This window comes from Microtus oregoni, unplaced genomic scaffold (assembly GCF_018167655.1).
Source record: "Microtus oregoni isolate MIOR12 unplaced genomic scaffold, Mior012 000001F_ref0000356, whole genome shotgun sequence".
NCBI lineage: Eukaryota > Metazoa > Chordata > Mammalia > Rodentia > Cricetidae > Microtus > Microtus oregoni.
The window spans coordinates 63,528,461-63,540,801 of record NW_024543060.1 but is presented as its reverse complement, the minus strand read 5'-3'; the positions used below and the strand labels follow the sequence as shown (position 1 = coordinate 63,540,801).

Genomic DNA, 12,341 nt, shown 5'->3' with positions numbered 1-12,341 from the left:
CAAGATATGAGGTAACAAGCCACGAGCTTTGTGATAAATTATAGAATAACAGAAATGGGTTAATTGAAGTTCTAAGAGCTAGTTAATAATAAGCTTGAGCTAACAGGCCAAATAGTTGTAATATTAAGCCTTAGAGTGGTGATTTGGGAACTGGTGGGTGGAAGAAAAACCCAGTCATAACCTTGGTGTTGACTGAACTGGAAAGACAACCTATTGCCATTGTTGAGGCTGGCTGTGGAGCCAGCTTTCAACTGGGAAGTGCTCTAAAAATAATGCTAGGGGGTCAGAGAAAGCCAAGGTCTGACAGTAAAAACTTGTGCAGATCACACCTAAGTACTGCCCCAGCAAAGCAGCCCTAAGCAGCATTGGGAGTTGACTCTGAGAAGGGGTTGGTTAAGTTTACCTATTTTCAGGTGTGGTGATGTATGAAGATACACTTCCTTCTGGAACACTGCAAAGAACAAAGATAAATGTTTACTGTTTGAAAGGAAGAATCAGGTTCTCTACCTCCAGCCTCGGACCCTTCTCTAATTCCCCCCCCCCCCCTTTTTTTCCTTGGTTTTTCAAACCAGGGCTTCTCTGTGTAGCTCTGGCTATTCTGAAACTAGCTCTGGAGACCAGACTGTAGTTTTTTTATTGTATTACACACACACACACACACACACACACCCCTGACGCCAATTCCAAGGACAGGCAAGCTTGATTTATTTTTAGTTGCTGACATTTGTAGTCCTGATTACATAATAGCAAAGTTCTAGCCAACTAAGCTTTTTCTAAACTCAAGATGGACCTCAGATGTGCCAGAGGGAGGACTCAACTCCAGGGAGGGGAGAAATAGGGCACTTGCTGCAAACGCCCCGCTCCATTCTCATGCTGGCAGCCTCTGGTCTAGGCCCTTTCAGGCCCTCCAGTTCTGCTGTCTACTTTCTTCTTTTGAATGTCTGGGAGGCATTACAGTTACAACAATGTCCTGCTGGGCTTTCCTTTCCAAGTTCACATGGTTCTAAGTGGCAACTCTAGTTGCTTAAAGCCAATTTAAAAACAAAAAACAAAAACAATCTCCTTGCTTCCTCCTCTCACACTCCACAACTCAGTCTAAAGCACTGGCAACTTTAATACAATCTTTTTTGTTTGTTTGTTTTTTGTCTTTTCAAGACACTGTTTCACTCTGTAAAAGTACTAGCTGAACAGGCTGGCCTGGAACTCACAGAAATCCACCTGCCTCTGCCTCCGGCGTGCTGGGATTAAAGGCGTGCACCACCACCTCCCAGCTAAGAAATTCTTTTTAAGTACCTAAAGCCTAAGTATTTCTATTACATTATTTTCAAATGGAAATCAATTTATCACCCCTCTCCAAGCCTCCTTCAAGAGAGTTCCCGTTTACTGCTTTCCAAGACAGGGTCTCACTATGTAGCCGTGGCTGTCCTGGAACCCAGTATGTAGACCCAAGCTGGCCTCCAACTCACAGATTTGATTGCCTCTGCCTGGGATTAAAGGCCTGTGCCATTATGCTCTAATAAAATCTCCTATTTGTGTTTTGTTTGTTTGATTTTCAAGAAGAGGGTTTCTCTGTGTAACAGTAGTCCTAGCTGCCCTGAAACTAGCCTTTGTAGACCAGGCTGGTCTCAAACTCACAGAGATCCGCCTGCCTCTGCCTACCGAGTGCTGGGATTAAAGGCATGTGCCACCACCGCCCAGCTGAGAACTCCCATTTCTATTGTCTTTTATTACTTTATTTTCACAGCTAGAGGTTGGCCATAAGAGTCCTCTATCTATCAGGCAAGCAGTCTACCACTGAGCCACACCCCCAACCCTTTCCTTTTGTATTCGTTTATTTTGAGGATTCACTATATAGCCCTGGCTGGCCCCAAACTCAAGAGATATGCCTGCCCCTGCCTCTCTGAGCGTTGGAACTAAATACACGTGAGCTCAGATTCCTCCAGTGGCTTCCTGTGTCAAGACTGTTGAAGACTAACATTCTGAGACCCTTCAAGGCTCTACACGATCCACCACCCTATCTCACGTTCACTCCAGTGCAGCCCACTGTCCTGTTCTACCAGGTGTGCTCTGGCTGCTCCTTCTGGAAAGCTCTTCCAGTTTATCTGCATGGCACATACTGGCCTTCTGTGGGTCTTTCACTTGCGATCCCAGTGAGGGATTCCTGACACGAAGAAAGCTCCAGCCACAGTCCTGAGCACTCTATTCTCTGCTTTTGGTTTTTCCCATGGTGCTTTAGCTTTCTGCAGAAATATAAGCTGTTGAGAGCAGTTTTACCTTTTGCTCCTAATATACTCTGGGTCCTCAAATGCTTGGCACATAGTAGGTGCTTATTAAGCATTTGTCAGGCATGAATGGGGGGGGGACCACTCCCCCAATTTCCCTTAAAGAGAGAGGAGGATTAAGCCCAGAGGCAGAGACGGAGCTGCCTGTCTCTGGGGACTGGAGATGCAATATTGCCCCGAGTGTTTCTCTGCAGGGCAGTCCTCTGGGGGGAACTCCCTTGGTCTTCCAGTGTGTGGGACCAGGCTTTCATCAGGCGGAGCCCCAGGCCAGAGGGTGCAGAGACAAACAGTGGGCCGGCCTGATGCAATGGTTACAGAGATCTGATAGGAGACAGGGCAGAGGAAAGAGACAGAGATAACCCCGGGAGAAGCACAAGACCCTGGAGAGATCCCAAATAATTCCCACAGTTAAAGAGGTCCAGGCTGCTCTCTTGTTCAGAAACCTCTGAGGGGCGGGAGGGAAGGGGAAAACCCATCCATGCTCCTCCCACCAGCACCCCCACACGCAAAGGTCTGTAAATCTCTAGGGTTCTCTTGAACCTTAGGGTCAGCAACTAAAGTGGCCATGCTGGCCCCTGAGGCGCTTGAAAGTTGGGGGTAATGAAGCCGTTGGAGAAGAGGTAGAAACGGTCAGAGTTCCCTATATGGGGGTGTGTCCTGCTGCTCCGCCTTCCCCGGACTGGCCTAAGATGGCCCGAAGTTCGCCTTATAGAGAATGAAGTTCTCGAGGGCAACCGGAGGCCCTTTGCCTAAGGGCACAGAGCACAGACCAACTCGAGGCGGGGAACGGTGATGCAATTGCCCAAAGGCAGAGGGGCCTGAAGGCACCGCTCCAGAATCAGGGATTCCCCCGCCTTCACCCCTCCCTCCGTCTACAAGCTCACTGTGGAAGGGGTGGGGCTACATCCGCAAGAGCAGTCGGCCCCAACTTTATGGAATCGCTATGCGGGTGAGGACGGGAAGGTAAGGGATAGACAGGGGTCAATACTCGCCTCTCTCCTCAGGTTCCGGCTTTTATTTTGGCTGTGTCGCGGCCACCCGTTCATCTTCAACATGATATAATCGACGTGTTAGACTCGAGCTACTGACCTCCGGGGCGCAGAGCGAACCTCTTTTACGTTGACCTTCCCCTCCTCTTAGGGGCAGGGTCCAGGAGCCTACCAATCAGAAAGCGGCACGCTGGCACTGGCTCCGCCTCTCCCCTCACGTCCGCCACTCCGGAGTCCCACGGCCCCGCCCCCATCGCGCCCTCTGGCTGGAGAATCTACGTTGTCTCGGACCCGGAAGTGGCTTTGGGTCACGAGGCTCTGCGGAGGAGGTGAGTGAGTCATGCGCGCGCGCAGAGGAGGAGAGTGTGGCGAGGGAGGGGGTTGGCGGGGGGCGGGGATGATGCAATGTTTGGCAACCGGTGTCTGTGCGCGCACGCGCAGGGGCCATCGATGGTGGTGGGAGGTGCGGCGGGTGGGGGAGAGAGGGAAGAGGGCGGAGCGCCAGCTCTCCCTAGCCAACGGCCCCAACGGCTGTCCTTCCTGAACTTGTCTGCCCAAGAGCGGCTGGTCTGCCCACCTCCCATCACCTCCGATTTACTCCTCCATAAAGACTCCCATTTCCCCGGCCCCTCCCAGCTAATGGGCACCGAGGCCCTTGAACCTCTTAAAGTTTCCATTGGTCCCACCTGGATTGACATCTCGAGTCTTTTTTAAAAGGGATCTCACCTCTTTTAACCTTCGAACGCTTCCCAAAGGCTGAGGTACTGGCATTTCCTTGGTAGTCTACCCGCTTTTCTCAGAAGAGCACCTTTGACGTTTGTTTCTGAGTCGTCCATTGCATGCCAGAATTGAAGTTCTTTGTAGCGTGCACCCGATTCCCACCCCTGCTCTCTGCGATGCTCTTATTCTCTTCACTAAGACCAATACCCACCCTTTTCCTTCTCCCAGACCGCAAGTCCTGTGACTCCTTGCTGAGCAGCTGGCCTCTAGGAGCCTGGGGTCATGACCTATAGTAGAGACCCGGGCATGCATGCACTTGAGCACATGACTGCCTTGGCCCGGGTTATCAGAGGGAACACAGATTCTACCTTAATTTGCCCATTTGTAAATTAACAAAGGTGAAGAGAGCACAGTGGAGGCAACTTGAACAAAACTAAAAACATCTTGCAAAACGTATTTTTGCGCCATGAAAACAGAGGCCATGTGGTGGCCTATTACATGTGTATGACAGACACTCGGAGAGGCAAGCCAGAGTTTGTCTAAGTAGAAACTGCACCAAGACCGGTTGCTATTGGCGGGTGTGACAGTGACAGGTCCTTGGCCAGACTGCTCCTTTGCTCCAGACCTTCATTTCCCCTTCTGTTAGGAGAGGTGGGGGTGGGCTGAACCAGATGGTCTGTCCTGGCCTAAAGACAGACCAGGTTGTCAGTGACAGGCAGAGGTCATGTGACTTGACAGGCAGAGGTCGTGTTGTGACATGTTGACCTGGAGAGGCGGGTCAAGTCTCGGCACACAACCCGGGAAGCCTATGGGGCGGGGCAGGGCAAGTCGCGACTTTCATCTTTTAGGGCTGGCCCCTCCCGGACCTGACATTCCTGGCTCCCCCAACAGATTGTGGCTTCGGAAGGGGCCCCTCCCCAGGGAGGACTGGGATTGGCCACCAGTGGCCTGGGAAGAGGCCCAGATCCTTCCGCGGAGGGAGGGGGGGCGGCCGCGTGGGGTGTTTGTTCTCTTGGGGATTAATGGGGGGTTGTGGGGGAGGGGTAGGCGCGCTCCCGCATGCGCACTGCGTCCCCTCCTGTTGGCTCGCTGCTGTCCGCTGGGCGGGGGCCCGGCCCCGCCCCTCTCCCGTCCGGGCAGCGGCGGCGGCGGCGGCTGCGGCGGTGGCGGCGGCAGCGACGGCGGCGGCGGTAGCAGCCTGCGCGGTGCCTTCTGGGAACGGAATCCCCAGGGCTGCCCCTGGCCCCTATGGCGCATGCGCGGGAGGCCGCTCGGTGATCCGCGGCGGCGGCGGCGGCGCTTCCTGCTAAGACCGGCCGGGGCCGTACCGGAGGCTCGGGCTCCACCGACCCACCTCCCACCCCCTCCCACTCACCCTCTGGGCCGCGACTGCGCAGGGCGGGGCCAGCCGAACCATGGGCCGCGGTGAGTGCGGGGCCCGGCCCCCCCGCCCCTCCCCCTCCCTGCTCTCTCCTCCCCCTTCTGTCCCTACCCTCTGCCCCCTCCGCGTCCTCTCGGCCCCTTTCCGCGGCCCCATCCACAATTCCCCACCCTCACCTGCCCCCGCCGTTTCTCCCCCTCAGTGCCTGACTTCTGCCTTCCTGACCTCCCTCCCTTCAGTGCTTCGCCCACCCTCCACCCGCCCTCTCCCCAAGTTCCTTCCTACTTCGTGCGCCTGCCTTCCCCTCCTCCCCAAGCTGAAGGAAGCAGTCTGGGTGACAGGGCGCCTTGTTATGAGAGGGAAAGTTTGGAAGCCGTCAGTGTGCGGTGGGAGCGATGGTGAGGTTGGTGAGGATACTTGCAGGCTTAAGGGTCGTCCCTACATGTCAGAGAATACTTCTTGTTGCTTACTGGAAGCCAGTGGGAGATTATGAATCCCCTTTTCTTCAGCTTGAGAGAGGACCAGGAGCTTCTTAGGATCCTGGAGGAAGCCAGAGCTCTGGTTCCAGCCTCTCTCGAGCTGCAAATGGATTAGATTTGAGATTGTCTGATGGAATGGGCTTGGGGGGAGATCTGCTGGTACCACCCTGCCAGGCAGTTGGGCAATTGCTTGGTGACCTGTGGGGCAATCTGTACTTTTTATATGATCTTCCTGGGGGAGGGGACAGCAGTGGCCAGACACTGGGAAACTTCCTAGTGGCCTGGCATTATGGGAATTAGCCCACACTCCTTGTTGAAGTCTTCTGTTCCTAGACAAAGGGAACTAGCCCTTCATATGTCGAGAAATTAAGAGTATGATTTTGTGGTCCTTGGGAGCTGAGGTGCTGAACTCCTTTGGTCCCTAGGGACTGGGCTTGGAGAGGACAGTTGTGGCCATGGCCAGCAGATCCCTAAGGTCCTTAAAGGCATGGTGTCATTCCTGGGCCTTCTCTTGTGTTCTGGGCTGTGGTGCTCTCTTGAGCAGATTCTTGAGAGGTTCTTCTCTTTCCTTGTGTTGCAGGTGTGGGCTAAGCTGGTGGCCCCGGCCTTAGACTGGATCCCACAATGTTTGCAGAGATGTTCAGGTAGCCATGGTGGTGTGGCAGAGGATCCCTCCTCCCCAGCTCTCCGAGGGGCTCCCTTTGCCACTCAGGAAGCCTGAGTTTCCTTGGGTCTCCCACCGCCTTTGCCTCCCTGGAATTCTCCCTCAGGTACCCAGCCCAGTTTAATCGTCCTGGTGCCCACATGGATGTCTGTGTTATCAGGCGCAAGGGAGCTGATTACACACAATGAATGGGGGCAATGAGAGCAGTGGAGCAGACAGAGCTGGGGGCCCTGTGGCCACATCTGTCCCCATCGGTTGGCAGCGCTGTGTGCGAGAAGGTGCCGTGTTCTATATCAGGTATGGTTTTTCAGGGACCCCTGAACTGCCTTAGTCTGGTTATCCTTTCGTTGCTTGAGTTTTCCTGCCGTGACCCCTCCTCTGAAAACTTCAGTTTCTGGGACCTTGTTGCTCTTCCCCAGCTCCCCTCCTCTGCAGCCTTTTCGCTCTTTATCTCTGGGTCTTTGAATCCATTCACTCTTTGTCTCTTCTCACATCCCTTATGTCTTGCCCTTCCTGGGAAAGCATTTAACTGTCCTTTAGGAAGTCTCTTCAGATTGGCTGACAGTTAACTCCATACCCATGACCCTGTTCTTTCCCAGCCCAAGTGGCACAGAGCTGTCTTCCTTGGAGCAAACCCGGAGCTACCTCCTCAGCGATGGGACCTGCAAGTGCGGTCTGGAGTGTCCACTCAATGTCCCCAAGGTCAGAGTCCTGGGGATGCCAAAAACTATAGGCATAAGCTGGAAGACTTGATCCAAATTTCTGACCATGGTACCTTATTAAGATTCCACCTCCTCAGTGTCCCTGTCCATTCCTCTACCTTACAGGTTTTCAACTTTGACCCTTTGGCCCCGGTGACCCCGGGTGGGGCTGGGGTGGGGCCTGCATCAGAGGAGGACATGACCAAGCTGTGCAACCACAGGCGGAAAGCTGTTGCCATGGCAACTCTGTACCGCAGCATGGAGACCACCTGCTCACACTCTTCTCCTGGTGAGTTTTTCTGCCACTTTGGGGAAGAATGAGGAAGCCTGAGGGCCGGGAAGGTGGATGGCTCTGTGAGAGGGCACAGGGGTGGACCTGGCGGGGACGACTTTGTGAGACAGACATAAGCTTGGGAACTTGTGGAGCTGGGACTGGAGAAGACAGGGACGAGCAAGCTGACCTTCATTTCTCATTTATTGCAGGAGAGGGAGCAAGCCCCCAAATGTTCCACACTGTGTCCCCAGGGCCCCCCTCTGTCCGCCCTCCTTGTCGAGTTCCTCCTACAACTCCTCTTAATGGGGGTCCTGGCCCCCTTCCCCAGGAACCACCCTCAGTTCCCCAGTCCTTCCCCCCTCTAACAGGCCCTGCAGGGCTCTTCCCAACACCACGGCTTCCTGATCCAGTTCCCTCTGGGGGCAGCAGCAGCCCTTGTTTCCTCCCAAGAGGCAATGCTCCCTCTCCAGCCCCACCTCCTCCACCTGCTATCAGCCTCAATGCTCCCTCCTACAACTGGAGAGCGACTCTCCGATCCAACCTGGTGCCCTCTGACCTGGGCTCTCCTCCAGCCCCTCATGCCTCCTCCTCCCCACCTTCAGACTCTCCTCTCTTCCACTGTAGTGATGCCTTAACACCTCCTCCCCTGCCCCCAAGCAATAATCTCCCCGGTCCCCCTGGTCCCTCTGGTCCTGCCACTCAGCCACCAGTGTCTTCAGCCACTATGCACCTGCCCTTGGTCCTGGGATCCTTGGGAGGGGCCCCCACAGTGGAGGGACCTGGGGCACCCCCATTCCTTGCTAGCAGCCTACTCTCTGCAGCGGCCAAGGCACAGCATCCCCCGCTGCCCCCTCCCAGCACTTTACAGGGCCGAAGGCCCCGTGCCCAGGCACCCTCAGCTGCCCACTCATCACCCCGCCCCTCCCAGCGTCGTCCTCGCCGGCCCCCAACTGTCTTGCGACTGCTAGAAGGGGGAGGCCCTCAAACTCCTAGACGGAGCCGTCCTAGGGCCCCTGCTCCTGTCCCCCAGGCCTTTCCTCTCCCAGAGCCATCCCAGCCTATTCTCCCTTCTGTGCTGTCTCTGCTGGGACTCCCCGCCCCTGGCCCATCCCACTCTGATGGAAGCTTTAACCTTTTGGGGTCAGATGCACACCTTCCTCCTCCCCCAACCCTCTCCTCAGGGAGTCCTCCCCAGCCCAGGCACCCCATTCAGCCCTCTCTGCCTGGGACCACCAGTGGCAGCCTCAGCAGTGTGCCAGGTAGGAGAGCTCTGGGGTTTCTGAGCGCGGGTACACTCATCCCAAGCATTGGGGGAAAGCTCTTAGGAGGATTGGGGGTTTGTGTCAGGGAGGTGGGTTCTAGAAAGACTTTCCTGGAGCTGGATTTCCTTTCTTTTACAGGTGCCCCTGCCCCACCAGCTGCCTCCAAAGCCCCTGTAGTCCCCAGTCCTGTGCTTCAAAGCCCATCTGATGGGCTGGGGATGGGGGCAGGCCCAGCCTGCCCTCTGCCTCCCTTGGCTGGTGGGGAGGCTTTCCCTTTCCCCAGCCCTGAGCAGGGCCTGGCACTCAGTGGAGCTGGTTTCCCAGGGATGCTGGGGGCCTTGCCTCTCCCTCTGAGTCTGGGACAGCCTCCACCTTCTCCATTACTTAGCCACAGTTTATTTGGTGTGCTGGCTGGGGGAGGACAGCCTCCTCCTGAGCCCCTGCTACCCCCACCAGGGGGACCTGGCCCTCCCTTGGCCCCAGGCGAGCCTGAAGGGCCTTCGCTTTTGGTGGCTTCTTTGCTTTCACCACCCCCTTCAGACCTCCTCCCCCCTCCTCCTGCACCCACTAGCAATCTTCTAGCTTCTTTTCTGCCCCTGTTGGCCCTGGGCCCCACAGCTGGGGATGGGGAAGGATCTGCAGAGGGGGCCGGGGGTCCAAGTGGGGAGCCATTTTCAGGTTTGGGAGACCTGCCCCCGCTACTATTCCCCCCACTTTCAGCACCCCCTACCCTCATAGCTTTAAATTCTGCGCTGCTGGCTGCCAGCCTGGATCCCCCCTCGGGGACACCCCCCCAGGTAAGGCCTAGGGTATGTGTTGGTGGGGCAGAATGAGAAGTAAATCAGGATGAGAGCTCTTCCTTGGGGCCCTAAGGAAGACGTAGTCTCGGCTGGGGGTAGGGAGGGGACAAGTAGGGAGTCTGTATTTAATAAGCAGGCCTCCCCCACCCAAGGCTTCAGTCAGATTGAGCGTGTGAGTACTGTAAGTCCGTCCAACACTTTACCGCATACTATAACCCTTTGTCTTCTTAGCCCTGTGTCCTGAGTGCCCCCCAACCTGGACCACCTACCTCCAGTGTCACCACGGCAACTACTGACCCGGGGGCCTCCTCTCTGGGCAAGGCCCCCTCCAACTCAGGGAGACCCCCCCAACTTCTTAGCCCTCTGCTGAGTGCCAGCCTGCTGGGTGAGTGGCATGAAATGAGCAGTCAAAACTGGGAAGAAACTCTGACCATCGGGTAAAACCTGGAGAGCCTGTAGGGTCAGCTGTCTGTCCTGCGAGAGTCCCTGACTCTGGTCTCTCAACAGGTGATCTGTCTTCACTGACCAGCAGCCCTGGAACCCTCCCCAGCCTGCTGCAGCCTCCTGGCCCTCTTCTTTCCAGCCAGTTAGGACTGCAGCTCCTCCCTGGGGGGGGAGCACCCCCCTCCCTGTCAGAGACTTCTAGTCCCCTAGCCTGCCTGCTACAGAGTCTCCAGGTGAGCAAGTGGGTGCGTCTGTCAGGATGAACATCTTTCTTAAAACGGGAGGTTTTCTGAGTACAGAGGACTTTGGCTGAAATGGAGATGTTTTTGCCAGCAGATCCCTCCAGAGCAGCCAGATGCCCCCTGTCTGGCCCCTGAGAGCCCTGCCTCAGCCCTTGAACCGGAGCCTGCCCGGCCTCCCCTCAGTGCCTTAGCCCCACCCCATGGTTCTCCTGACCCCCCAGTCCCAGAGCTGCTCACTGGGAGGGGGTCAGGGAAACGGGGCCGGAGGGGAGGAGGGGGACTTAGGGGCATTAATGGCGAGACCAGGCCAGGCAGAGGCCGAAAGCCTGGCAGCCGCCGAGAGCCTGGCAGACTGGCCCTCAAGTGGGGGACACGTGGTAGCTTCAATGGACAAATGGAACGGTCCCCAAGAAGGACCCACCACTGGCAGCATAATGGGGAGCTAGCTGAAGGGGGTGCTGAGCCCAAGGATCCACCCCTTCCTGGGCCCCATTCTGAGGACCTTAAGGTAAGTGTGATAATGTAAGGGTCAGGCTCAGGGCTCTAGCGCATGGGTCTCACTTCCCATGTACACTGTCCCTCTTTCCTCAGGTGCCCCCAGGGACAGTCAGAAAGTCTCGTCGTGGCCGGAGGAGAAAATACAAGTGAGTGTGAGCCCACCCCTATGCCACCTATCTGTTGAGACTATAGAAATGTCCACATAGTGGCTTGGTGTCATTTTATTTTTGTGGTGTTGGGGATCAAACCTAGGGCTTTGTGCATGTTAGGTCAAGTGTTCTACCACTGAGCTATACCCCTTGGCCCCAAATAGTGGCTTGGTTTTCAAAAAATGGCAGATATTTGAATATGAATACGGATATTATGCCTTTACTATCCAAATGTAGACAGTTTCTCACCCAGCCTTCTGAAATTCACCTGGTGCTTGGGAGCTGTTCCTGATCATCTGTACCCTTATTGCAGCCCTGCCCGGAACAGCAGCAGTTCCCGCCAGGACGTCCCCTTGGAACCCAGCCCTACAACCCGTGTAAGTGTGGACTTGGGTGGATGTGTGCTTGCTTAGGCATGAGGAGGTGAGCCAAGAGGAAGACGGGTGTGAGGAAGAAGACTCCTGTTACCTTAGCTAATGGCCACTTCTCTTCTCTTGTACAGACGGCTGTCCCTCTGCCTCCCCGGGCCCGCCCTGGACGTCCTGCCAAAAATAAGAGGAGGAAACTGGCCCCATAGCAGCCATACCTGGAGCTGGATCTGACCCTGCCTGGGGAGAGCTGAGTGCTGAGCCTTGGGAGCCCCTGCCAGCCACGTGCACCTGTGGACAGTGGGTGGGGGCACTACTCCCCACTCAGAGCACAAATGCAACCCCTTCCCCTACAAATCCCAGCCTGAGCCATTGCAGGGGGTAGGGAAGCTCCTCCCCTCCCCCCCAAAGCCATGTCACTGAAGAGGCCTGGGGGGGTGGTATATGGCCCTCTCCCCATCAGGCGCTAAGGGGAACACCCCTTCCCCAGGTCTTTTATTTGTTTAAGTTATTTTTGCACAAATGACTCTTTTATATTTAATTCGACTTCATTGCCTCCCTTCTTGAAGCCAGCAGGCTCAGTTTACAAACCTGTGAGCTACTGTTTGGCTGCTGCCCTCCTTCCCAGTGAAAGGTACAAAGCAATAAGCATCATGCACCGCCCCCAGCCCTCTGCCTCTGGCTCAGGTTGCTCAAAGCACAGACCCCTCTTACCCCGACCCCAGGACTGAAACACAGAGCCTCATTTTCAAGTGTAGCCAGGTTCCCTCTGATTTCCTCTGGGATACAGAAAGGGGGTAAGGGGCACAGAGGACCTTTTGGATCTCTCCTCCCAGACACACTACACTGCCCCTTCTCCCCCATCAAAACGCTCAGAGACATGTGATGATGCGACTGAGGATTATGCAACGTGGTCCAGCCGGAGCGGCCAGCATGACCAGCTGTCCAGGGGCTGCCTCCTGCCTTTTTTTGTAAAGACAAGACCCTTGGGAGTTTTAATTCTGTTTTGTACTTGCCCTGTGGGGCCTCCACTGCTTTTCTATGGGAGACACTCTTAATTTAACAGATGAGAATATTTTGAAACTCTG

The 12,341-nt window shown here is 55.6% G+C and overlaps 2 protein-coding genes across 8 annotated transcripts in view; one reads left to right on the top strand and one right to left on the bottom strand.

Moving 5' to 3' along the window:
- The window catches only part of Ddit3 (DNA damage inducible transcript 3), a 7,024-nt gene extending 2,877 nt beyond the window's left edge, over positions 1–4,147 (bottom strand). The window contains exons 1-3 of one of the 2 annotated variants that reach the window (XM_041663771.1): positions 3,998–4,144; positions 3,275–3,439; positions 404–451 (exon numbers count right to left, since the gene is read on the bottom strand). The gene's annotated coding sequence lies outside the window, so the exon portion shown is untranslated. Of the gene's footprint in view, positions 1–403; positions 452–3,274; positions 3,440–3,997 lie in introns of both variants that reach the window. The other variant, XM_041663778.1, reaches the window with a different exon arrangement.
- Mbd6 (methyl-CpG binding domain protein 6) lies at positions 3,545–12,341 on the top strand. Of its 6 annotated transcripts, none has more exons than XM_041663684.1 (13): positions 3,545–3,600; positions 6,432–6,495; positions 6,676–6,812; positions 7,115–7,217; positions 7,343–7,505; positions 7,700–8,749; positions 8,891–9,549; positions 9,784–9,937; positions 10,060–10,229; positions 10,330–10,746; positions 10,830–10,882; positions 11,199–11,262; positions 11,388–12,341. In XM_041663684.1, the coding sequence occupies exons 3-13, from the start codon at positions 6,700–6,702 to the stop codon at positions 11,460–11,462; spliced, it is 3,021 nt and encodes a 1,006-aa protein (XP_041519618.1). In that variant the 5' UTR covers positions 3,545–3,600; positions 6,432–6,495; positions 6,676–6,699; the 3' UTR covers positions 11,463–12,341. The 6 variants fall into 6 exon arrangements, with proteins under 6 accessions (XP_041519618.1, XP_041519638.1, XP_041519600.1 ...); XM_041663666.1 differs by lacking the exon at positions 3,545–3,600 and adding an exon at positions 5,158–5,416; XM_041663691.1 differs by lacking the exon at positions 3,545–3,600 and adding an exon at positions 5,158–5,416 and having other exon boundaries at positions 6,622–6,812.

Excerpts from the sequence above, each read along its gene's own strand:
- Mbd6 (XM_041663684.1), top strand. The coding sequence starts at position 6,700 with ATGAATGGGGGCAATGAGAGCAGTGGAGCAGACAGAGCTGGGGGCCCT. Across the intron at positions 8,750-8,890 it reads CAGCCTCAGCAGTGTGCCAG|GTGCCCCTGCCCCACCAGCT; the intron begins GTAGGAGAGCTC and ends TTTCTTTTACAG. Across the intron at positions 11,263-11,387 it reads AACCCAGCCCTACAACCCGT|ACGGCTGTCCCTCTGCCTCC; the intron begins GTAAGTGTGGAC and ends TCTCTTGTACAG.